The sequence below is a fragment of the Pempheris klunzingeri genome, chromosome 9, assembly GCF_042242105.1.
Source record: "Pempheris klunzingeri isolate RE-2024b chromosome 9, fPemKlu1.hap1, whole genome shotgun sequence".
In the NCBI taxonomy this organism is placed as follows: Eukaryota; Metazoa; Chordata; class Actinopteri; order Acropomatiformes; family Pempheridae; genus Pempheris; species Pempheris klunzingeri.
The window spans coordinates 9,687,804-9,714,307 of NC_092020.1; the positions used below are offsets into that span (position 1 = coordinate 9,687,804).

Consider the following 26,504-nt stretch of genomic DNA (forward strand, 5'->3'; position numbering starts at 1 on the left):
CTGTGACTCAAATACTGCTGTGAAGATGTTCAGTTTAATATGAGCCACTTTCACTCCACAGCAGAGTACGATTTTGTGAGAAATGTGAGATTTAACTACCCTACACTGACAAGATATTGTAATAATACATGGACCTAAGGAAGTCCACATATTTATGCCCTCTCATGAGGTACATTAAATACTTTAGAATCTCCTCCTGTCACAACAAACCCTAAATACAAACCACAGATCCCTGAATAATGTTTGTGTAGTATTTTTATTTGTGTACCATCCCCTTCCCCAACAATAATCCACAAAGACACATGACCAATAATTAATTAATATATTCATGTATATATATCATAATGACAAATAAAAAAGAATCACAATACAAAAGACAATTTAAATATGTCGAATGTCAATAGCATGTCAAAGTCTTGATTCAACATTTTTATATTCAACATGCACTCAAAATATAAAAATAGACTTCTGATTAACTTTATATACACTTTTCTTAAATAAATATAAGTGTACAAATGTATTTTTAAAATACAAAGATAAATACAGTCACATAGTGTACATTGTGTACCAAACCAGCAATTACAAACTATTTTTTGGATATTTAGCATTCACAAAACACAATTATTACGTTAGAAATGCAACTTTAACGACAATTGCAGGTCATGTTTTTTTTGTCTTTGTTCCTATTTCAGGTCTTCTGTCCTTCTTTTGCCACTCACTGTCCCTCACTTTTATTCTGAAGTGAAGGAAGCTGTCAGTGAGTGGTGAATAAATAGAGTATAAGAAACAGGTAGCCTAGCTCTGCCGGACATCCTGTAAGAGTTTATTGATCTCAGCCACAAGCTCACTGGCATCCACCAGCTCATGCCGGCTGTCGCTGCGTTTACCCTGAAGGTGGCTGAGCACCGAGTCAAAATCGTCCTCCTCATAGTTCTCTGGAATCTCCTCCATCGCTGGCAGCCACTTTGAGGAGGGCCCAGGGAGCGGCACTGGCACCAGCACTGGGGCTGGGGAAGGCTGCAGAGTGGGGCTGACCAGTGCTGTGAGCAGGGAGCTGCAGTGGGGTTTGGGGGTGTGCCCGCTGTTCTGAGGGCTGTTTTTCGGTGCCTGCGAGCCCTTGTGGCTGCTACTCTGGGAGCTGAGCTTGGTGCTGGGTTTCAGGGTGTGGTAGCTACCACCCTGGAGGTGGCCCGATGGGCCAATGCTGCTTCCCGGGTTCTGAAAGTGGGTGTTGGCAGCCCAGGCTGCCACGCCCTGCTGGTGGACTGAGGGGTTGGACTTGCCAGGGAGATGGCCCCTCCTACGATCTAAAGATCCAGTCATGGGGACGCCCACCCCGCTCAGGCTAGTGCCCTTCTGATTCTCATTGACCTGGACATATGAGTCCAACCCCTGGGGTAGCAACCGCTGGAACACACTGCTCATCTCTGACAGTAAAGATGTGGTCCCACACAGGTCTTCATCTCTGGCCTCACCACCACCATCCTCTCCTCCCTCCTCTTCTCCACCGTCCTCACCACCCAGGTCCTTGCCGAAGGTGGAGAAGCTCTGGTTACGGGCGGGGCCAGTGTCTGTGCACGGCTGCGGGGTCTTCTCCTGGGAGAGGTCGTTGGCTTGGCAGGCTTCTTCCCCGGGGATGTAGAGGTTGCTGCGGTAGTCAGAGGAGGACGAGGCTGGGGAGGCCAAGGGGGGCATCCAGCATTGATCTGAGTGACCCAGGACACGACACTCCTCTGTGCAGAGCCTCATAGCTGGAGAGAAAGGCAGAAACAGGAATATTGAACATCACATGTAGTCACTGTAGTCAGACATGGGCGAGTTACACAACGCACATCAATTCTTTTTGATACCAATTGAACCGAGTATTAAAACCTGTCAAGTATTGAAAGCTGGCATTGAACATTGATAACATTTTTATAATATTCAGACACTTCCTGGCTTATCTTATCAGGCTCATTTTATTCAGGCAACTTCTTTACTTGTGGCTTAATTGTTACACCAAATGAATATTAGTTTCATAACAATAGTTTGACAAGTAGTGTATACCCAACGTCTTCTCATTGGTGTAGAAAACATTCAAGTAAAAACACTGAAATATCTACACTGGCTGTAACTACCAGTTACATTATATGATTATTGTCAGTTAATGATCACTTTTTCAAAAGTGAGAAAATGTTTTTAGAGCCAAAGTTGACATCTTTAATTGTCTGTAATACAGAAAAAAGCACAAAAACTCTAGAAACTAGTCCCAGAGATTGTCATTTTCACTCGATTGAACTGAAATGATCCATTATATAAAAGATAAAATTGTTGCCAACTAATTTCCTGTCGATCACCTGATTGATTTATTGTCCAATTGTTGCAGCTGTACAGTATATTATTTAGGAAAGGATGTCGCAGCTTGTGACAAAGACCTGCATGCAGGCATTGCAAACTAGAAGAATGGATTCTACTTTATTTGCTGAGAACATTTGAACTCCTTAAAACCCATTAATTAAAGTTGACATTTTGAACATGCAGCACTTGGCTATCATGTACATTATATCTAACAGAGGGATCCCATGCAGAATAATGGTTAGATATCAGATGCATCATGCAGAATAATGGTTAGATATCAGATGCATCATGCAGAATAATGGATAGATATCAGATGCATCATGCAGAATAGTGTTTAGATATTAGATGTATCTTTCAGCTACTAGTATAGGCATTTTTTATGTAAATTTTTCAATGGTTTAATGAAACAACCATAAATTAGATGTGATCATGCGAGCCTCTTTCTATCCGCCTATTATTCTGCCTTTTCTCAGGTGTTTTTGCTGCACTGTCTCTGAGAACATGATGGAAATCTGCCCTAATTAGTCTGAGAGGTTCTCTGGAGGAGCACTCCCTGCTCCAGTACCTTCCAATGTATTTACCATGGAGAGACAATTCAGCGAGTCCGATCAATGCGTATTACCCATTCAGAATAACTCATCCTCTAAAAGCCCTGCATTTTTTCCTTTCAAGTTACTCTTTTCAATATTAAATCTTCAAATAGAAAATCTCTGAAGAATAAATTAGAAAAATCAAATATGCCAACTTAAAGCCTTCATTAAAGGAGTGCGGCGCTTTTCAGTCGTGCTATTGAGGGACTTCATTATCCCCTCATTAACATGAAAGGAACATTTATAATACATCTTAGAGCAGATGAAAAGTGCATTTGGGTGCACTGGAAGGGAAAAAAACAGCGCGGGGCAGCGGCAGATTGGATACCCTGCTGATGAAAGGGTAAAAATGAAAGATTTAACCCAACTGATTTGTATGTAAAAGCGGAAAAAAGGCAAACATTTACTGAAAGCCTGCCTGTCAAACTGACTGTAATGTCAATTCAGCTGACTTACTGACTGATGAGTTATTGGCAAGTTAAGCAGACTAGTTTATTCAGAACTCTAGACTACTCGCTGTCTATAATGTGTTTGTTTACTTAAGAGCTTCTTTTTCATCAAATTTCATCAAAAAGCAAATTCCACCTTTATCCCTGATAACAAGGAGCAGGGGTGTGCTGTTATCCACTGAGCAGAGGGGAAGACAACGAGTGTCGGCAGTCAGATTTAGACTAAGGAGGACTACAATATGAAGACTTAAAGGGACAACCAACAATTTAGTACTGCAGCTCCTTTAAGCTTTAGCGCTTATGGGAGAAAGATTAAAACAAGAATGAGCAAAAATAAGCACAGCATCAAATATCAAGACTTTTAGCTCCTAGTATGGCTCGAGCTTCATGAACACAGGTACTACACTTCCCATAATGCAACTCCTTGTCTACATTTTGTCTCCATGCCCAAGCTAAAATAACCCTGTTGACCAGTGTCACTATATCACAATAAATGCAACTACTTTAGATTAAATTTGACATGTGAAATTGGTGGAATGCTCCTTTAGCCCCTTTATAAGAAAAATAAGAAGTAGCCTTCGTGTACATCATGTGCCTTCCTTCATTGTTTCATTCATTTTGCTTGTTATCATGGCAAACTGGCTCTGACCTTCTGTACATTGGTGTCTGTGGATGAGAGATCCACTATCTGTGACACTGATGGAGCACCTTGGACCAAGGAGGTCCCCAATTTCAAGTGTGACACCATTTTGTCAGGTTGATCGTGGATTGTTTTGGTCAGGGTCATGGATGCCGATGCTATTAAGTCCAATGTTCAAAACCACCCTAACACTGTAAAAGGAATTTTTGATCTTGGGGAAATAAATTAATTCACTTTCTTTTCAAGAGCAAGAGAAGATTGATAACAATCCCATGTCTGAGTGGTTAGCCATTTAGACGGGAGGCAGGGGGATGCAGAAACAGTATTCTTAAACTCTTCAACAAAGCCAGGTAAGCTGTTTCCCCCTGCTTCTGGTTTTGATGAGCCTAGTTTAGCATAACCAAGCTAGGCTAATCAAAACCTTCAGCTCTGTACCTAAGACACTACAAAAATGTCATAATGTTCTTTAAAAAAAACAAAAGACTACAGGGCGTAAAGAGTGGTTTTCTTGAAGGATTCTTTAAGCATTTCAGTACGAGAATATGAGTTTTGCAGTGTACATCTTCTGCATCTTGATGGGCTAAAAAACAAAGACTTTCTACTACATTCTCCCTTTGAACAGGGAGGGCTACCACACCATCCATAATGACAGGGCTCAATGCTCCATGCTGCAGCGGACATGGAGGCGGTGGGCGGGGTGAACATACAGAAAGAGAAAGGTGAGCTTTGAGATGTAATTATGCTCTCTAGGGCTTAATCGCAAGTGCAACTCGGTGCCGACACCATAGCAACTATTCGTCACATTGCAATTAAATGCCTCCTTTTCATCAGAGGAGCATGGCGGCTTCAGTTCGGACGGCTGAAAGTGAAGGCTTGAAGGTGGGAAAAAGGAGAGTGACTAACGAGCAGAGCTCCTCCACAAAGCTATGAAGGGAGGGAGGGTGGGAGGGCGGGAGGGAGGAGGTGTTAGTGATGAGATTGTCTGCCCGTCTGGGTCGACTTTAATTGGAATGTAGCACAAATGCAGTGTCGAATGACGGCTGTGTGGGAAGTTGGCTGGAAGGAAGCGGGAGCTCTGGGAGGAGAGGGACGGCACGGTAAAGGAAGCTGCGGCAGCTTGCAAACTGTATGACGTTAGCTAAGGTAGGCTGAGAGACAAGACGAATTTCGGAGTGTGTGACAGAGTTTCCAACTCAACTAGTGCGTGAAACTTGCCAGATATCTGATGCTAGGTGGGGAGAATATTTCGAAGTCAGTAGGGTCAATCAACATTCAACAAGTGCTCAAAATTCTTCCTTGTTAACTCGACTGCGGAGAGAAGGGAAGCTCCATGCAGTGTGACAGTAGGGGGGAGAGATGGGTGGCTGTAAAGGAGGATCAGTTGAGCTATCTGGAGAGATATCTCAAGAGCTTAGTGACAGTGAGGTGAAACTCAGTGTTTGAGTACACACGGTATCATTCACAAACCTTCAATGCACATTTGTAATGCAGTGCAAAAAAGGCATGCCAAAACTGCTAAAACAGTGCTTTGCTTATAGACATAGATAGACATAGATAGAAGATAAGTTGTTATGGAATTTCCTAGTTTGATTGCACTTGTAAGTACAGGGGATACAATCCACAGTGTTAATTCTCTGAAACATGCATTCTTAGATTAAGCTGTAGCTAATGTGAGGCCTCAGCAGTTTGAGTGGATATATTCCAAATTTGGTGGTGGTTGGTTGATATCCACTTGAATTGTGTAACTCAGACTGCTGAAGTTTCCACTAGCTTTGCCTGAAAATGTATTTTTGCACAGAAAGAGGACAGTAGACTTGAACTGTACTACAAAGGGATCACTTAAGGGCCAGGATGGATAGGAGACAACTCTTCAACTGTATATATATATACACAATGAGTGTACCATCAAGATGGACTTATAACATTAAAAGATTCATAATTCTAAATTTCTAAACTTTTTATTTGACGCCTTTCGTAAAAAAAATGAAAAAAAAAGAGAACATTGACATGTAAGTCTTCTCTGCTACAGTCCTTGCTCACCAGGTGACCTCTAGATGGGGTTGCTTCCCTGATGAGAAACTCTGGTTTAGCCCAGTTGAGACAGATTTTAATGTTCAAGAAAGAAATTGTCAGCTGACGTTTGCACAGAGTTGATGACCTATGTTTATTTACTATGCTGCAGCATGGATGGAATAATTAGGTACAATAAACAGATGTATCTTGTCATTTATAAATCTTTTAGAGCTGAACAAGTAGTTGATTGCCCAATTTGTCAATTGACACAAAAGGAACAATTCAAAAAAAGATTTGAAATGTCCTGCTTTTCTCAATCTTACATGATAGTGAGACGTGACTGTGAAAACTCATCAATCATAATGTGACAAAGCATTGGGCAGATTAGTCCAGTAATAAAAGTAAGTGAATGCAGCAGCCCTTTTCATCTTTGCTCAAATATTTCATATGAAATTTTATGGATACACATTTTTTTGGAAACCTACAGAGTAGCATAATGATTTAATGGACTGAAGCACTGTACAAACTGATCAGATAGCTGCACTCTGGATTCAGGAGTAGAGGCTATGGAGACAGAGGGGAAATGATGGTATATGAAGCAGGGTTTGTGGCGTGTGGTGAATGGGGGGGGGGCCAGGGGTGTACCTGCATGCGTTCTGTGCTGGCCATCTGGAGCATATATCTCAGTAAAGCCCTCACCAAGGAGCCGATCCATGGGTGACTCCCTGCCAGGCTCGTAGTCGCTGTCTCCGGCTTCACTGTCCCCACGACCACTGTCCTTCAGGCTGAACTTATCCATCTCATTCAGAGCATATCTGAACACAGAGATAGACAGAGATGTGATACACTTTTCATAGAGGACTGGCTAATCACTGACTATAATATTATCAAATGGTTAAAGGAATGCCATGCTCCTCATAGATAATAAGGTGCACAGGGAGGCAGAGAGCGCTTTGCAGAAGAGGTTTTACATAACATTATGCAAATGTGAAGTTATTGAGCATACAGTTTGACTCTAAACCATAAAACTACTAGACATGATCATAACATAATGTGAAAGTACTGTCAACAGACAAAATCATGTGGAAATATTTTACTTTGATATTATAGAGGTCTACAAAACAGCATCCTTTAATTGTATCCCTTATTTCTGCCAATGTCTGACAATAAAGGCTTTAAACACAACATTCTGCATTACCTGTAGCTCCTGGTGTATTTGTTGCCTCTGAAGCTTGGTCGTGGTTGGTACTGGCCCTGATGGAGCATGGACAGAAGCTGTGAGACTTGCTACAATCCCAAGGGAAACAAAAAAGACAAAAAAGAAAAAAGACAAAAATAAAAGGGAAAAAATGAAGAGGGGAAAATGAATGGAGTCAAACAAGCAAGGCCACAAGACAATGTTGAGTGGGGGGAGGCATTGTGGGGAAGGGGTATGGAGGGTGGCATGACTTAGTGACTGACTTGCTCCTGAATGTGATGGTCAACAAAAACATGACACAAAGGGCTGAAGGTAACAGAATATGGGAGCAAGGGATACATTCAGAACAAATACTGAATATAAGACAAGAAACATAATATATGATTTTGGAAAGAAATATTACAAGTAGTTTATCTTGCATAATTAAGTCTTACTAAATAAAGCCTTGTATTTATACTACTTTTAGCACCAACACCAGATATGACTGAGCATCTAGGTTTCAAGAGGATTAACGAACGAAGATTAAAAATGAAAGAAGCTGAAAACCCAGTGCCTTACCTCTACAGGGGGTGTGGCATGAGCCAGCTCCAGGGCAAAGTTCTCCTGTACGTGGTTGGAGGAGATGGTGACCAGACTGTTGAGGGACTGGCGACTGTGATGGCTCTGCCTGCTCCCCAGAGTGCCCCTCTCAGGTGTAGGAGAGGCTGAGGGAGAGCGTGGGTGTGCGCGGACAGGCAGGGTCCCATTGACGGTCGGAACCAAGGTGATATCCGCCTTGTGGATCTGCCTTGCGGGCTTCTTGGGGTGGTTCTGGTAGCTGCTCTCAGCCACACGGCAATTGTAGTTGTGTCTGGGGTCTTTCTTCTCGCGGCTGCAGCGGGCAGTGGCAAACATCACCATGACGATGAGCAGCAGAGCACAAACGGCACCCAGAGAAATGATGACAATGAGGGAAAGATCCAGTGAGGCCTGGCTGGAGCCAGTAGGGTAGAGCGGGGGCAGAATTTCCATTGTCTCCTGCAGGGAGAGCCTGAGGAGGGCCCCTGTGGACAGCCGACTGGTGCCCCTGTCCTGCACTTCCACCCTGATCTCCATCACATCCCTCGGGGCCTGCTCCAGGCTGGCATTAGTTCTGAGCTCACATCGCCTAGTGTCCATAACAAACAACCCGTCTTCATTGCCACCGATGATGGTGCAGCTCACCTCTCCATTGGCGCCAGCATCACGGTCTGTGACTTTAAGCGCAGTGATCAGTTGACCTGGTGATGCATACTTCCACACTGGCAACTCAGCAGTGTGATTTCGGAGGGAGGGGGAGTGGATGATGGGCGGGTTGTCATTTTCATCCAAAACGGTCAGCAGGACAGTGGTGTTAGTGGATAAGGCAGGGTTTCCCCCATCACGTGCCTGGATGGTGAAAGCGATCCGACTGACGTCCTCGTGGTCAAAGCTGCGTAAGGCATAAATGGCACCATTGGACGGGTCAATTGTGACGTAGGTGGAGATGGGGCTCCCCTGGACCAGAGCATCTATGATGGTGTAGGTGACTTGGCCGTTGGTGCCCAAATCTGGATCTGAAGCCACCACAGTCATCAGGTAGGCTCCAGGAGAGTTGTTCTCCGACTTAAAGACCTCGTAGCGGCTCTTCTCGAAACTTGGAGGATTATCGTTCTCATCCAGCACCTGAACAGTGAAATGTTTGATGGTAGAGAGGCTGGGGGAGCCCCTGTCCTCAGCTATGACCGTCAGACTGTATTCAGACCTCTTTTCTCTGTCCAGAGAGACATTGGTGAGGATCATGTAGTTCTTCTCGTAGGTCTTCTGGAGTCTGAAGTGGCCATGGCCATGCAGCCTGCACACCACCTCACCGTTGAGCCCAGCGTCGCTGTCGTCAACACGCACCAGAGCTATGAAGGTGTCCACAGGGGCGCCCTCAGAAATGTAGGCCACTTCCTCCTTACCAGGCGTCATCAGATTGATGTTTATCTCTGGTTTGTTGTCATTCACATCCACTAATTTCACCACAATTTTGCAAAGTCCAGGAATGGAGTTAGGACCCAGGTCCTGAGCCTGAACATCCAGCTCGTAGGAAGCAGTGGTTTCAAAGTCCACTTTTTTAATAAGAGTAATGTGTCCATTTTCTGGGTTTATCTTAAATGTTTCCAAGATCTTTGGCGAGACGTGACTGCTGAAAGAGTACACTATTTTCCCATTAGTGCCTTCGTCTGGGTCTGTGGCGTTCAGATCAATTATCAGAGTCCCAAGGGGTGAATTTTCCCGCAAATTGATGATATAAGCCTGCTCATCAAAGGCCGGGCTGTTGTCGTTAGAATCAGAAATGCTGATCTTGAGCAAAGTGGAGCCAGACTTCGGGGGCACACCATTATCCGAGGCCGTGAGCTGCAGCTGGTAGCTGGACTGCACCTCCCGGTCCAAATCTCTCATCACCACCAGCTCTGCGTACTTGGCACCGTCTGTCCTGGTCCTCACGTCGATCTTAAAGAAGTTATTGGGTGTCAGTGAGTATGTGTGCAGAGAGTTCTCCCCGACGTCCGCATCCACGGCACCGTCCAGCGGGACACGCGTCCCGACGGATGCGCTCTCGGAGATCTCAATGGGGACAATGGCGCGGGAGAAATGCGGGGAGTTGTCGTTGATGTCCAGTACTTCTACTTCCACATGGAACAGCTGCAGGTACTCCGTCGGGAGTGTGACCACATCGAATTCTATCGAGCAGTTCAAGTTTTTCTCACAAAGCTTCTCACGGTCGATTTTGGTGCCAATGCTGATCTCCCCGTCCTCCTCCCGGACGGACAAGAACGGCGTACTCCCTCGTTGCATAGCGCGGAACCGAAAGGTCAGGGAACTCGGTAGTTTGGATAAAACCCCGGCTACATCCTCCTTTAACCGTGCAATAACCGTGCCCACTTTCTGTTCCTCGTAAACTTTGTATTTCAAAGTCTTACCGGTGACGCCGTGCGTCAGCGCGACCAGCAGCAGCAGCTGAAGTAGAGCCGAGGAGAACATATTTCCTTTGGTTTGGATCACTTTTGCTCCCGGCCTCTGCTCGCACATTGTGGCGATGACTTCCACTGAGGGAAAGATTTGGGGTGGAGGAGGGTGGGAGAAGGGGGTGGTGGTGGTGGATGTCTTCTTAGGCGTCTTGCATGTTAAATCCTCCGCTGCTGCTCACTGTCGCAAAAACTCCGCAAAATAGATCAAAAATAAATACATTGAATAATATATGAGTAAAGTTTCCTCCTTGTGGAAAAAGAGCAGTTAACAAAGGAAGAAGCCCCGCGCTCTCCTTGGAGACAGATCTGTTGCGCAGAGCGACGTTTGCCCGCCGCCTCGTGTGTGCGCCAGAGAAGGAGTAAGAGTGAATGTCTGAGCGGTGAAAAGGCGTCGCTTTCTCCCAGCCTGTGTGAGAGTGAGTGACTGAGAGAGAGAGCAAGAGAGAGAGGGGGGGGGGGGGGTGTGTGTGTGTGTGCGTCTGTGTGTGAGCGCCGCGCTCTGTGCGCTCTGCTCTGTCGCCACTCCAGTCTCTCTCTCTCTCTCTGCCCTCCCCGCACCCAAACTGCGTCTCGTTTTCACCCCCCCCCCCCCCCCCCCCCACCCTCCCCTTCTACTCCCTCACCCCCCTCTCCTCCCTAAATCACCAGAGTGGCCTCCTTCAAGCAGCAGAGGAGCGACTACAGATGATGGCCCCGTCTCCCTCTCTCCCCCAGCTCCCTCCCCAACCCAGAAGACACCCCAGAATTAAAAAGTGTGCCACAACAATGGGCCAGAGGAGGACTTATTCCGGGCCCAGACACTTTTTAAACACAGCCACACACTGACCTGCGGCAGACTTACATTGTTATGGTCGCAATTCACAGCGTGTGCCAACTGCGCTCTTTTGTCGTGTGCGCATAAAGAAGTTTTCTGTCTCAGAATAATAATCCGACAGGAAGGAAACATGTCCATCACCGATGCTCGCACTTTAGAACCTAAAAGACATAAAACATTCCTACAACATCAGCACGCTCTTTGTTTGTGATAATAACCAAAAGCTCACTCATAGTTTTATCATCTCCAATATTTCCACAATCTTATCCTGGTGGCTGTCTCCGCTTTTTTTTTTTTTTGCACATGTTGCCACAATAACGCACAATAAAACCCCTCCATCAGCTAATTCTCATTCCCATGGCTGTGTGGTGTGAGTGGGGCTCACACCTAAAACTGTAAACATTTCAAAGAAAGACTAAATGAACCTCAAAGATTGTCGGTTTGACACCTAAGAGTCAAACCTTTGCTAGTAACAGGTGACTTCAATTATTGACATTCATTAACTTTACATCAGAAATGAGACAGACAGTTGAAAGAAACAACATTTTTGCGTATTTTCTCTGGCGCCTGAGTTTCCTAAAACATCAAATTATTCATGAAATTATTACAAAGAAAAAGAAAATTTCCAAACAAATGTCTCATGAAACACAATTTTTTATATTTTTTATGTTTATGTTCAAATTCCAGTCTTCTAGTATTTATTCACATTCTCCCACTCTTTAAGGGTTAAGGCATGCCGGGTGCTTTGCCATCCACCCAGCTGACCCCCACGTGTGCTGTTTTAGCATATCTCCCCTTCTTCCTCGCCCCCATCCTCCTCTTGCTGCATTATAATGGGAGCATACATCTCCTGATCCGACCAAATTACCATCCTGCGAACTCAAAGTGTCGCTCAGAGAGCAAACAACTGGCCAAGCGGAGCTTTATGAGTGGAGCACGAGGCCATCTGGCCCGAGCCTCAGACACCCCAAACCTACAATTATCATCTATTCAGACCCCCCCACCCCCACCCCCGCGTAACACCAAGTGAGAATTAGCTCCAGCTCATGTCAGATTAAATCTAATATCCTCCTCGGTGTAAAAACTCTAACCCCATCTTTTATGAGTTTACTATACAGCAGTTACGAGAGGCGATTGGTGCACTTTGAATTGACTTAATAATAATGATGTGCCATATCTGCTGGATTGTTTCAGGGGGTGTTCAGCTCAAATGGGGCCGATAAGTCTTTTTATGGCATGTATTAATCCGACCTTCACTCTTAGAATGTATAAAAGTTCACATCGCGGCAAACAGTTCTATAGTACATCCTCATCAGTGTGTCACAGGCTCCAGTAAGCCAACAGACGCCCCCTTTGAAGGTTTCCTAGATTCCATTTTCCCCAAATCATTCGGAGAGTAATGAGTCGCGCAACGCAAGCAACTCAATAAGCTTCATTTGGAGTGTGAGCCATATCTGATAACCAGCGCGCTGATGGGTTTCAACAGAGCAAATTATCTGAGGCCGGCATCACTGAGAGGACGCGTCTCTGTGATGGATTTTATCTGCATCTTAAATTCCTATGTGTGACCCGTGGGAACAGGCGCTCTGCGCCGCCATCTGTCTCTGAGCAAACACATGGACATTGGTCCCGGGCTAATATATACACAGTGATGCTGAGTGACTCAACAAGGGCAAAGTGGTCATTTAGTCTAGAGTTTAAAGATGCTCGTATCCTGTTTTATGTCCGACTGCGGACACTCAGTATTGTCTGTTCACCTTGCTCATCACAGTGACTGGGGGAGAATTCTGTAATGTTATGAGAGATGATAGATATGAATTTACAGTCACCTTACTGGATTTAGAATTCTGATGACCACAATATTAGTTATCTCACTGGAGAGGAGGATCATCCAGACTATGCTCTTTCTCTGCTCATAGACACAGAGCGCACAGCAATCAGAGAATCAAGAGAGTCAAACGATTGTTTCCGAATTCACGTGTCTGTATAACACAACTAGTTTACACTAACGGGCCGGGAGGCTGTCATGTTGGCCAGTGACATAGTAGTCAGTAGTGGTAGTAGTAGTTACCAGCTATTGTCTGGTAAAAAGTCAAGGTACCAAAAACTGGGTACACACAGTGGGTACTGTTGATTCTAATGTTTTTCATAATCGTCACGTTTCGAGATACATGCTCACAGGGGACAGCTGCAATATTTTAACTTGATTCCATTTTCATCCGCTAAAAACAACTAAATAAAGCCTGTTGGAAAATGAAACTGACAGAACATACAATTAAGCAGCTAACTGAGTCGATAACAATCTAAAATGCTGGCTGTGACCCTTCCTCCACTGTGGTTACTACTGTTCAAACCGTTTATGGACGCACAGGCTGTCATTAACAGTGACCGCATACTTTTACTTTTACATTAAGATACCAAATCAGTTTACAGGCGTTTTCTATGCAGCCACATATCATTTGGACACACTAGAATATTTGGTCCTGTGTGAATCAAACGTTGCGTAGATGATCTCATCTTTATGTATTGTATGATAGTTAACGTGTAAACAGTAAAGTCATAGTTGTATCCAGCCGATTACGCATCAGAAGAACCATTACGCGCGGTGCCAAGCTGTCTCCATGCGCACTCACAATACTGTGGTTTCTCTCACGGGGGCAAACACGGCCCCCCGCCATGACTGCATAGCATAAACCGCGGATGAAAGAGCCCCGTAACATATAATAACGTTAGCCACGGACCAGTGCTCCTGCACGTGTTGCACTTACACCCCCCCTTGCGAGGAGCTGATGGTGGCCTAATGGCATTGCTGGGGCACACATCCCATCTCCTCTGCAAAATGGAAAAAATAAAAACAAAACAACAAAAGGTTCAGCTCATTAAATCTCCTGCTTTTACACACTTCACTGTAACACCATACGAAAATTTGAACTGAAAGATGAATCCCAATCAATAGGAAGAAGACCCACCCACCCTCCCTCCTTTGTGAAGATAAAGTTGCTGATGCTGCAATGACATGTCACATGTCGGTTCAGTAAACTTTTAATTTTTCTGGGGAGAAGGCAGAAGGGCCAGTCTCAGGGCCAGTTGGAGGGAGGCTGACTGGGTGGGTGATGGGGTGGATGCAGAGATTCTGTCCTTGGGGACCGTAAAATTGCTGAAAGGAGTTTGTGGGGGGAGTGTGGTGAGAAGAAGGGGGGGGAGGGGGCACAGGGTGAGGGGCTCAGCAACTTTGTCATTGAAATGAAGCAGGAGATCCCGATGACAAAGGCTGCATAGCAGGTGGAGAGAGGGCGGCGCGGGAGCCCTCCCAAACCATCCTCCCTCCCCACAGACAGTCAGTGCGCACCAGAGGGGAGGGGGTGGGAATGGGGGGTGGAGGCTGGAAGCGGCCTGGCTGTTTGTGTCGTGTGTGCGCTTTTTGGCAACATGGGTATGTTTGTTCTCCTTGTATTTCCATTCCTCTGCCTGACGGATTTTTGTTTTTCCAGCTCACATATTGTCAGAAAAGAGTTGCAACCAACATGTATCGAGCAAATATTAATAACAGTTTGGGATAATTGGCTGCAAGAGAGGAAACTAAGAATAAAGACAGCGGTGTTAACAGCAGCTCTGTAATTAACAACAACCTAGTCCAAATCCATAGTTTTAAATGAATTATGATCCCTTTGTGTGGATATGCAGCGTCTGTTTCCATCGGGCAGAGGGGGGGTCTGTGCGTGCGTCGGGGGATCGGATTGTAAAGGCACGCGAGCATCTGCCACCATCTCATTACCATGCTGTTAGCTCACCCGAGACGGAAGGGATTTGGGTGTATATGGGGGAGTCAGGATATTCTCCTCCACCCACAGTGCCAGACCAGAGATGACATCATAATGCCCAAATTTAAATGTGACGCATCACCAGCTGATCATTGTTTCTGTGCCGTTTGTAATAATAGAAAGTGTGACTCAGTATGAATGAAAGCTGTCATGAAAAAAAAAGAGCATGACCACTGACGCCACAACATTAAAGAAACATTCTGCCCTTCCGGATTTGATGGAGATATCTGATCTCTAATGTCACAGTTAAAGTACTAATAGCATAAGTCACAAGTAAAAGTCCTGTAATGAAAATGTTAATTTTGTAAATGCTCCAAAGTATTAGAGACAAAATATGCTTAATGTACCAAAAGTAAAAGTACTCAGTATGCAGAATGACTCATTTTAGAAGCATGTCTATTAAATCATTGGATTATGATTATTGATGCATTCATGTGTTCATGTTGTCTGTGAATAAAGCCTTACTGATGTAATAATACCATATTCTATTTATTGATCACACTTTCTATCTTTAATTTGGATCTGCAAAGTAACTGGCAACAAAAGCTGTCAGATAAATGGAGTGAAGTAGAATATTTGCCTCTGAGAAGTAGAAAGTAGCACAAAATACAAATACTGCACTTCAGTACAGAACTTGATTGAATGTACTTTGTTACATTTCACTGCTGCCGGCATGTTACTCCCCCTAAATCATCATTCTTATACCAAGGTTTGTGCATAGGTGAAATAAATGACATAATAATGTATTTTTGAACAGAGCAAAGCTTCCAGTCTTTATGCTAAGCTAAGCTTATCGCACCCCAGCTCCGCTCCGTACTTAACCCTGAGACTTGAGATTGGCAATATCTTGTTATCTCAATCTCAGAAAGACACTGAACAAACATATTTCTCAAAATGTTGAGCTGTTCCTTTAAAGCTCCCCGGTGCCTTTGCAGACGTGCCTCCTCAGCCTGTGATGTTCTCTGTCTTTCAGGAGTTATTTGGTGATGAAATCTTGGAAGTTTTACTGTTTCGCTGCATCGTCAGCCTGCATTGTTTACCTCTACAGCAGATAGTGATTCCCTGGATTGTTGCCCCCTCTTAGAAGAAAAGAGGTTTTTGTTAAGTTGTGACAGTGAATAGAAGATGATGCAGAATTAAACAAAGAAAGATGATGGGGGGGGGTGACAGATCTGCAACCATGCAAGCTGTAAATGAGAATCTTCTCTGTCTCTTCTGGATTCCTCCGTGGGTAATTGGTAAACTTTTGGTGCAAGTAGTTGCACTTTGATTCTAAGGCAATGACACCTGAACGTGACATCTCTCAAATCAAAGACCATTGGATCTGTGCAGAAGCTAGCTCAGCAGCACGATATCATGTTGTCTGCATTTGCAGGCATCCACAGGAATAAAAACATCACACAGATAGCTCTGTCCACATACATTTGGTCTGGGCCTATTTTTCCTGCGTTGTTTTGGCACCTTGGGCTCCTTAATGAAGAGCGTTCTGAATGCTACAGCATGCAGTGATATTTTAGACCACAGTGTGCTTCCAACTTTGTGTCAGCAGTTAGGGTTTGGCTGTTCTGCTTTAGCATGACAATTCCCTAATGCACAGAGCCAACTTCTTAAAGAACTGGGCTGCTTGGGACCACCTGGGTATTAGATATATTGACCTGCAGACCACAATGAAACACTAGCCAGACCTTATAAGTCTAAATATAATCTCTTTTTGAGTCTTGAGACCTCTGTTGCATGTGACCTGCTAAATATGAAAGACATATACATACAAATTTGGTATACATATATACATCATGCTTGGCATAACCCCTTCTTGTATGTTGCACATTATGATTTAAGGTTGTGGCAGTGTACAGAGCTCACTATTGCTAGTATTAACAAAAGCCTGTGTTGCTTTCCTAAATAATTGTCTTTCAAGGTGTTGACCCTCGACTCTTATGCAGTCCAAAATGTTTCTAACATGGTTTGACTGAAAGTAAAGTTGAGAAAAAGTTGCTCTGTGTAAAGTTTTTTTCTATTTTTGTGCTCTTTGTCGATTTAATTCTGTATCATTTGTTGGCTGAGTCCGCTTTAAGCACATGGTTGCTTTCTGTTGAACATGATCACAAACTTCTTGGGTATGTGGGTTGAAATATGCAACGGCAGCCTCATCACTACCCTACATCAAAAAGAGATGGATAGGAATAGTTTTCGTCTTGCTAGCAGCACCCATCCTACAGCTCTGAAATATGGCTTACCCAAAAGTCAGTTCTTTTGCAGACGTCGCTCCAATGAGGACTTCATGGAAAAAGCTGCAACAATGACACGGTATTTGGACAGTGTATTCATGAGGCTTACCAAACCTGATCTGATCTTTTTCAAAAAAGTGTCAAAAAAGACAAAAGCTACTCTGTCTCCTGCATCACTACTTCTCAGGCCCACATTCTGGCCTGTTTTGACCTCCGATCCTACATTAGTCTGGGAATTTAAGGATCCTCCCCTCTTTGTTTTTAGAAGAGGCTCTAACTTATGTAATAAGTCTCTGCGAGCCAACATTAAGGGAGGCCCAAAACAGACTCTTTTAGCTTCTTTGAAAGATGGAAATTATTCATGTGGTCATAGTGCTCAGTGTCACAGCTCATGGAAAACTCTTGTGTTTTCCTGTTAAGGGTCTTATTACATGCAGCACAGAAAATGTTATTTATTTACCACAATGCCCATTTGATAAGATCTATGTAAGTAAAACTGCATTAGTGAGCATAAAAGCTCCATCAGACACAATGATGTGAATTTTCCTGTTGCCCGTCAGTTTAACGAATTTTCACACCTCATCTCTGAAATTTCAGGGCATTGGACATATTGAACTGCCAAGAGGGGAGATATGGAAAGAAAGATATGCCAAAGGGAGCACTTCAGCCTATAAATCTAAATAAGGATGAGTGTGATGCTGTAATCCAAGATTTCTCTATTCACTCTTTCATTCTTTAATTTCTCTATGTGGAATTTGGAGCTCATGATGCATGACAGCCTCTGCCCGATGTTTCCCAATAGCTCTCTGTTCTGTGTTTAGATCTCTTGTCTAAACAGATATGGTGTGATCTCTGATTTATGATGGCTCATGCCTGATTCCTCTCAGAGCCCCATTTACTCTTGTTGTAATCGTATGGTACTGCTTAAAGATGCTTCCTGTTTTTGCATTCAAGTTTTCTCCTGTGCTAATTATGCTTTGCCCTGTTTTTTTTTGTAATTTATTCCAAATATGGCAAATATTCGCATGCCACAGTACCACATCTAGTACTCAAACTACAATTCCCACCAGGTGCAGCCTCTGCCATCAGGGTACACACGTGTTCTACATGCTGCTATTGATTGGAGTGGTTTTGGGTATTTCTACCTGCCCATCCATTGTTGTTTCATGTATGCTCGGATGGAGGTCTGGTAGCTATTAGAGTGATTTACTGCAAACATCTAAGTGTGCGGAAACACAATTCATTGAATTTGCAATCTTTATGCTTCCAGCAGCTTAACAAAGATTCAGCCAGGTGAAGTGGTGGTTATCCTGCATGAGCACATGGTTCCTTACACCGAAAACTGGTTTGTTTGATGGCTGTTGTGTAAAAAAGCTACCTTAAGAATTATAACAGAGGTTTTTTTGTATCTACACCTAAACCTAAATTTTACATTACTTTAATCCTAATGTGCGTTGTATATGTGTTGATATTTGAACAAGTAAGAGACTTTAAGAGACAGAAAAATGGTAGTAGTATGATGTATTTTCCAACTGCACAGTAATACAGAAGCATATCTATAAACAGCACACACACTGTTGCGTTACTATTTTTGTGATAGTTGCTGAGAAAAAAATACTTTAAATCAGGATGTTATGATAGTTTACATGGTAATCAGCGTTGGCATCAACATATCTTTTTTGTGTATTTCTCAATGTTAGTGTACACTGCTCTGTGTATTGTTAGAGTAAATACTGTAGCCTATGTCAGATGGGAGAAGACAAACAAAGAAATAGTCCCTCATGTAAATTCAGCATAAGTTGTCATCACTGCATTGTTTACATCACATATAGGAGTGTTCACGCTGAGCCTTTTTCATGTTGTAAAGCCTGTTAGCCTTTCTCTGCCGCAGAAAAGCTTGTTTGCTCTCCTCTTGTCTCTGATCAGCTCTGATTGTGTTCACTGGGATTGCCAGCTTATCCATAAAGCCCCGGCTTCTACCTGGGGCGCAGTCTTGTTAACTGCCACCCAGGACTTCATTCACATTTGTAGGTATTGAGGGAGCTCCTTGACTTGGTAATGGGGTTTTCAAGCTGTATCCAAGGCCGTTGTCTTGTTAGGTATGTGCTGTACACCACCGCCATTTACCTTGTTGACTTTCTCCAAGCTTTGAAAAGAAGCTTTTCGATGTCCTGCTTCGCCTTGAGGAGAGCAGCACTCACAAAGAAAGCACACAGTGTAAAAAGGTCTTTGGATGTGCAGGGATAATTTGCCCTGAAAAGAAAAAAAAGCGCTTCATGTCTATAGAGGGACTTGAAGAAATACACATTAGCCTCAGCCCAGAAGTTACATACAAGCTCCTGCTGAAGTTGTCTCACACATGAAATATTAATGAGCTTCAGAAATCAGTAACATTTCGTCGATACTCTGCAAGCAGTAAGTTGTCATCGACCCCGCTCTGTAAATTAGAGCAGCGCTGACAAACACCACAAAGGTACCCGCCTGCGCTAACTCTGCCGGCTGGTTTTCTGTGCTACAAAGGCTAATTGACTTCTCGGGCTCAAGACTGGCGGTAGTCTTACATTTCATGCTCGAACAACGCGGGCCTGTTTGGGATGATCACAGGCACTTTTACAGCGAGTCCTTCCCTGCATTCATGTTACGAGGGAGCCAAAGCCCTTCTCTCTGATAGACACACGTCTGGCATATGCTGCACTGATACCTGATCACTTGTTTTTGAGGTTACACAATAGCCTGTTCTGGTCTACGCCCTCTTTTCATATCTTTGGCCTGGGAGATTAATGTCCAGCCAGTTGTTGTCTCAGTGTAATATCCTCTGAACCTTCAAATGCTACCTTTATTCATCTTATCCCACCCCTCTTTCTACCCTTTTCTTTGTCTTCAAAAGAGGTAGCTCTAAGGAGAATCTGCCAGATGCTAAGCCAATATCTGATTTTTATTACATTTCAAACCTTCTCTCTCAGCTCATCTAACCCACGCAAGCAAAGTAGTAATGTGCCTGTTCCGGTAGTAATATAGTGTTGATCATAAAACCTCCCAAGATAATCAGGTTTTGCGCTGTGGGTTCTCCTACTCACATGGGCCACTAAAATTGTATTCTGCTCACATCCTGGGAGAGTGTCGACTCATTAGTCTTGCTGACAGAAAGCTGTCTTTTTTCGAACTGAGAGTTGTGGGTGACGCGTGCAAGCAGGACAATGGAGGGACGACAGCAGCAAGTGAGGAGTGTTTCTGCTCTGGCCTAAAAGTAGAAGGGGGAGAGGGAAGTGAACAAAAGACTCCTGTGAGGTTTGGGTTGAATTTTTACCACGTGCAGGGCCAATGGGTGACATATTTTCGGGAGTGCTCATTCATTAGAACAAAGATTTATAACCCACAGCCGTCCACCAGCCCCCATTTCTTCTTTTTTTGTTTGTCTTGGCAGATGTGAGGCAGGCGCTGGCCTTTCTTTCCCTTTTTTTTCTCCTCCTTTTTAGCGTGGGGGTAAACTCTCTCTGTCCAAAGTGCCACGTGTTCTTAATTTTGAGGCCACTTGCATGGAAATTCTTATAGATCCCTGAATCAGCTTTCACAGCAGGCTAGACGCCCTCCCTCTGATGTGACTTGGATCTGGAGTGGTTTGAGGCAGGGTCCGAGACCCGCTTTCCTCCATTTTAATCATTGGTCTAAAATGTCTTCACTTAGTTGCCCTTTAGTGTGCAGTTCCCTGTTGGTATTTCATCAGTGTGGCATTGCAGGGGCAATCAACTGCTTATTAAACTGTAAACGGATTATGTACTGCATGAATGTAATTATCAAGCATGCAATTCATTAGAACAGAACTAACAAGCTGATGCAATAACAATTATATTTTCCATTTCCATGATTTTTTAAAGTGCTGGAACATTGCAATTAGATGCAAGATCAACTGTAATGTGGGGGCTCGTCATCAGATTTGTTTTTCATCATTAGCTATTACCTTGCCAACTTTACAGGGAAACAGATTTCCCAATGAGTTCTTAGGTACACCACTTTTGTTAATCATTACCTGCTACAAAACCCCACACAGACACTAATATTCTCAAAAGATTTTCACAGCAACTAGCTATTGCAGACAAACCAAAGCTATTAGTTATCACTGCAGGATCTTGTTTTACGACCTTAATTAAAAGGCCCAGACAGTGAAAACAGCAGTTGTGTTTATCATTGTGGCCCAAGGGAAAGGGGTACTAAAGCGTGTACTTATTACATGGCCCATAACCAGGCCATTCCTAATGATTCTCAGACCCATGAGGTTTATCTAAACACATTCCAGGTTGGGCCTGGGGAGGAAAACGCAAAGGCCTCATCTAATGAGCCTGAAAGGCTTCAACTAGGTAATAACCCCGGCATGATCTTCTTGATCTTTCTTTGACCTCCAGTAGAGGCAGGGATTTGAGGGGAAATGCAGGTCTAAATCAAATAATCTCAAATAATCTGGGAGAATCTCCTCAGTCAAACACCAGCCATCCGAAAGTGCCATGTGGTGCATGCTCAGGCACACAAAAGCAAAAATAATATCTTCCCTAAAACATGACAGAGTCGAGCTTGTAGAAACAACTGTGAGTGTATATTTGTTGGCGCTAACTCTCAAATCCGCCAGTTGGTTTGAGTCAGTAAGAGAAATAGGCAGGGGAGAAGCACAAGTGCAGGCGGAACAAGTTTTTAGAAGTGTTGCAGGGATGAGAAAGCCCCAGAGTGGGGCTGTGGTGCGGTGTAAAAATGAAAAGTAAACAAGATTTTCTGACAGCTAAAGAGTCTCCTGGCATCTACGGAACTCATGTTCTCCAGACAGATCCTCTCCCAGCAACTGAGGAAAGAGTGCAGGAGGGCACAGTGACAGGGGCTTGCAGTGTGTGTGTGTATGTGTGTGTGTGTGTGTGTGTGTGTGTGTGTGTGTGTGTGTGTGTGTGTGCAGATTATGCGTGTAATCACATGGCTGAAATGTGGGCCAGAGTCAGCCCGCCGCCGAGGGCCAGCACCTGTGTGTTGATGAGGAGGGACACATTAAAAGCAGCCACCAATTCACATTAAGAGCTGCAAACACTTAGCAGCATGCTCCTTCCTGAATCATTCATAAGGAACTCAACACATACATTAAAAAAAAAAAAAAGCCAGAAGAGTTTGGGTGGGGAAGGAGAGAGAGATTATTTGCATTAAAAAAAAAAAACGTTGAAATGTCAGACGACTGAGGAGAATTTTTCTGGTGAGGTTCTTCTCCAACAACCAGGAGTGAGTTATGGAGTGCATGTTAATAGTCAGGCTAATTGACTATTAATTTGAATCAGAGCCGGAGCAGGATAAAAATAACTTTGAGAAAACACCCCAATGGTCTGATTTGGTGTGTTGTGCACTCTCTTTCTCCTCAGTTCTTCTTCTTCTTTTTACCCATTCATCCCAGCGGATTTGTTAATGAAAACTTAAGGCTCAAACAAATCCAATACTCCCAAGAGGGATTCTCTGGTTGGATAGGCTAGAGAAAGAGAGAGAGAGAGAGAGAGAGAGAGAGAGAGAGAGAGAGAGAGATGAACCAGGAGCATCTCTTTGCTTAGCTGTGTTTAAGCTAATGAAAGAGCTTCCTAATTACTTTGCCAACGTTGATTTTCCATGAGAAACCCCCAGTCATCAGTCACGACACCTTATTCATTAGTCTTGCCTAAAGAACCGCCCCTCCATCGCCGCACACCCCCCCATCCTTTGTCTACTGCTTTCATTTTCAATCCTCTCTTCCTCAGTCCCTTGCTTTCCCCCCCTATTGTAATAAGCCATGGTGTTTTCAGACTAAGAAAAGGTGCAATAAAGGGAGTAGCTGCACTTCACTTGGACCACCACATCTATCAAACAGAGCTTCGTGGAGGCCATAGCAGTGTTTCACGTAGGGACTTCATCCCAGAGTGCTCATCAAACATAGCGTTCATTGTTTGAGACATTGTTTCAGGTCTTTGATGCCAGACTAAAAGTCCCTTTACAAACAATGCTGCTGTGAGCAATACAGGTCAGGATTTAAGTTGGGAGTCATGAATCCAGTCGGGTCAGCTGCACACTAGATTTGTAATGTCTATGTGATTCATCAGCTGTTAAAACTTTGTGGTTATAGAATAGCACACAGTTCTGTATCTGCATGACCTATTTGGTGAATCTAATTTATTCAGAAAGTAATTGCTTTTTATTAGGTTATTTTCAGCATAAGAATCTGAAGCTAAGACAAATGAAAAGCCCAGAAAACTCTGCATTCATTCAGTCAGACATCAGGGGAGTTCATGTGGATGTCAGAGTGAAGGAGAGAGCTGTGCGTTATCTGTTGTGGCTTTTTGAAATGACATCTGTGTCAAACTAATTTTTCATGGCCGTGGCAGATGACAATGCACCAAGTCATTTTTGCAGGATGGTGCCATTAAAACATTATTCTGGATGGCGCTTATTCTGAAAAATCTGTGATAGATAGTCAGAAGACCTTGAATAAAGATTATTTTGTCAAACTATTATTTCCATGGTCAAGACTGATCTTTCTTACTCAAAACTTACTTACTCAAAAAAAAAAACAAGTTCATGTTTTTAACTTATCAACATCTAAAACAGTTATTTCAAATCACCATTGCATCGTATTCTGTGTGGAGGCACCATGTTGAATAGGCCAAAGCGCTGGACGAGACAGAAGCTAAGCTCATGCACTCTGCACCTGTTCATCTGCTGGTAAGTATAGAGCTCGCCCTTCGACTTAAGGTTGGTTTTTCCAATTGGGCTCAATGAATAGCTGCAATGAGATGCAAATGGGTGACAGCCTAAATCAGCCAATCTGCTGATGCTTGACAGCAGGCACTGCTCAGCACCACAACATGCTGTTACATATCTACAGATGTCCATCACCAGCCCCCCACTTTGTCTCACTGCTGCTGTCCATCGCAGTCTCTCTCCCACTAAGGGATAAGTGTCAGTGTGTTGGGATGCACAGATGCTGATCCGTCATTGTTAGAGGCCAGGCGAGAGCTGATGGTAATAAGTCTCTTCCCAACCCCCACTCTGACTTTTTGTAGGGGGGCTCAGGCCCCTTTTGTCCGGCCACAGGTGACCCCTGACCCCACAGCCCTTCCTCCACCAGGGACACACACACACTTGGTTAAATCCTAACTCACACTTTCTCATAAGTCATGCACCACGTCACCCACCCGTAGACACACTTTCAGACAAAGACACTTGTATGCTTCTGCCATTGATTCGACCCCAACCCTCTTTGTGGGAGGTGAGGCCTCCTGCAGGTCATTAGCCTGCTGTGTGCTGAGATTAGGAGAGCCTCCTCCCTTAATTAAGAGTGAAAGAAAGAGGAGCATCGCAGGGGATAGATAGATATCAGATGGAGAGAGAATAGAGAGAAGCATTGCTAGAACCATTAAAGCTTACATTGCAGAATATTCTCACCTAACATTCCCCCTAAATTCGCCTATATCCATCACTCAACGACTGAGGCTGCTTGTAAGACACACTCAATTCAGTGTTATTGTATTTCCCCCCCATTAGCATTAACTTTTTAACAGCTTCCATGGGGAGATCACACATGAATAGTTTCCGAGGGGAGATCACACATTGTTTTTGTGGATAATTGAACCAAGAACATTTTTTCTTACCTCTGCATCATCAAGGAGGGTTTCAGGAGTGATAGTTTAAAGTTTGTAAGTGCACGATGATGTGGTATTTTTTCTTTCTATTTTTTTCTGAGGCAAAGTAACATAACCTCACAGTTTGAGGATACACAGGGAGCTAGTAGTTTGTATTCCACTGTGGCCCACCTCATCGCCTGGATTTTTAAGACATTGTACAGAAAGCTTCACAAAGTACTGAGGGGGGTTGGCGGTGGTGGAAAATGAGCAAGAATTGAAAATGTAAAAAGATGAAAGTGGGCGACTTATCAGGATGAATATTGATGGGGAGCCTATTTAGCAATCACCCTACTTTCTCCACATTAAATCAGAAAAAAAACAATACTGACCTCCTTTTTACCTTCTCCTCCTCAATCAAAGCAAGAGGACGAATCAGGAAAATGAAATTGTAAAATCAGTAAAACTTGTTTAAGGTATTGCCAGTTTTCTGTGTTATTAAAAATGTAGTAGTTACTAACCAGGTTAAATCATTAAGTCCAGTCATCTGAATACATTATTTCAAAAATGGGGCTGGAAGATTTCCAAATGACTGCAGGAATGCTGTGCTTGTAATGAGAGAAGTCACTGTGCTTGCAGCTTTTATTTTACCACATTGCTACCGCACTATTCTTAAGTCTTTGGATTGGAGTTTATAGTCTTATGAAATGAGGCTGCAGCATTCGTCGTAGGGACACAATAGCAATACACGGAAGGAAGGCAGAGCATGCAATCTTGTAAAGCAGCCTTGAATATTTCTTCAAGCGCTGAATGGTACTCAATGGATCGCTGAACTTCCTGTCAGTCCTTGCAGTGCAGGTAAGTCAAGGCTAAAACAGACAGTAACAGTAAACACTGAATTGATTGTCTTGTTAGCCTAAGAAAAATGTGCTTGCTTGTATTTATTTGTCTGTTTATTTTAGTCTGAATAGCTTTCTGTACTTATGTATGTGCGTAGAACAGAAGTACAAGGACGCTCAAGCACACGTACACAGTTAGAATGAATCAATTTGGAATATAAAAATATGCCATATTCAAATTCACATGACAAATTCAGCATAAAAAATATGTAATGTAAGTATGAGTTTATGGAAAACCAGTATAGCTCTGATCAACTCTAAGTATATCATCATATCTGGTCATGACTGGAAGAGATTTTTAGTAAAAGTTCACTGTGTGGCCCATGTTTTTATCTCATCCTGCTAACTGGAGGGGCCACACTTTGATCTTCAATCTGAGCAGCACCTCAGCTAATCAGCCCAGCAATCAGCCTAGTCTACATGTGTGTGGTTGTGTGTGTCAAAGCAAGCGTTCACATTTATACACATGCTAATTATATAGCCATATGTGTGCTCAAACAGGCCACCAACACACACATGTGCACGCACACACATATTCAGTGTGCATGCAGATGAACGTGGACCACATTACAGGCGAAACGCTGCACCACATCAGACACACAGAAGAAATAGTCTCATCTGGAGCCTCGCAGCTCTGTGTCTCCATCCTCCTTCAGAGAAAATCAACACCAACTGCATCTTGACCCACAAGAGGCCATGATACAAAAAAACGGAATAAAACAGGTTAATGCGTGAACTCACTCTCACTTACCACAATTACACTCGCACTTGTCAGTTCACTGAAAGATCTAATAATGGTTTGCTTTGAACCAAATCAAAAATTGTGCCTGTGAAATATGTGACACACCGAAAGGTTTGCAGTTTGGTGAGAAATGTAACCTTTAAAAAATA

At 43.6% G+C, this 26,504-nt stretch overlaps 1 protein-coding gene across 3 annotated transcripts; it reads right to left on the reverse strand.

Annotated features, from left to right (window-relative positions):
• Positions 1-518: 518 nt before the first annotated feature.
• pcdh18b (protocadherin 18b) lies at positions 519-10,281 on the reverse strand. 3 transcript variants are annotated; one of them, XM_070836938.1, is made up of 4 exons: positions 7,786-10,281; positions 7,228-7,283; positions 6,675-6,844; positions 519-1,751 (listed from the first exon to the last, which is right to left on the reverse strand). In XM_070836938.1, exons 1-4 carry the CDS (start codon positions 10,252-10,254, stop codon positions 796-798), a joined length of 3,651 nt encoding a protein of 1,216 aa, XP_070693039.1. In that variant the 5' UTR covers positions 10,255-10,281; the 3' UTR covers positions 519-795. The 3 variants fall into 3 exon arrangements, with proteins under 3 accessions (XP_070693039.1, XP_070693040.1, XP_070693038.1); XM_070836939.1 differs by having other exon boundaries at positions 6,729-6,844; positions 7,228-7,316; XM_070836937.1 differs by having other exon boundaries at positions 7,228-7,316.
• Positions 10,282-26,504: the final 16,223 nt, after the last annotated feature.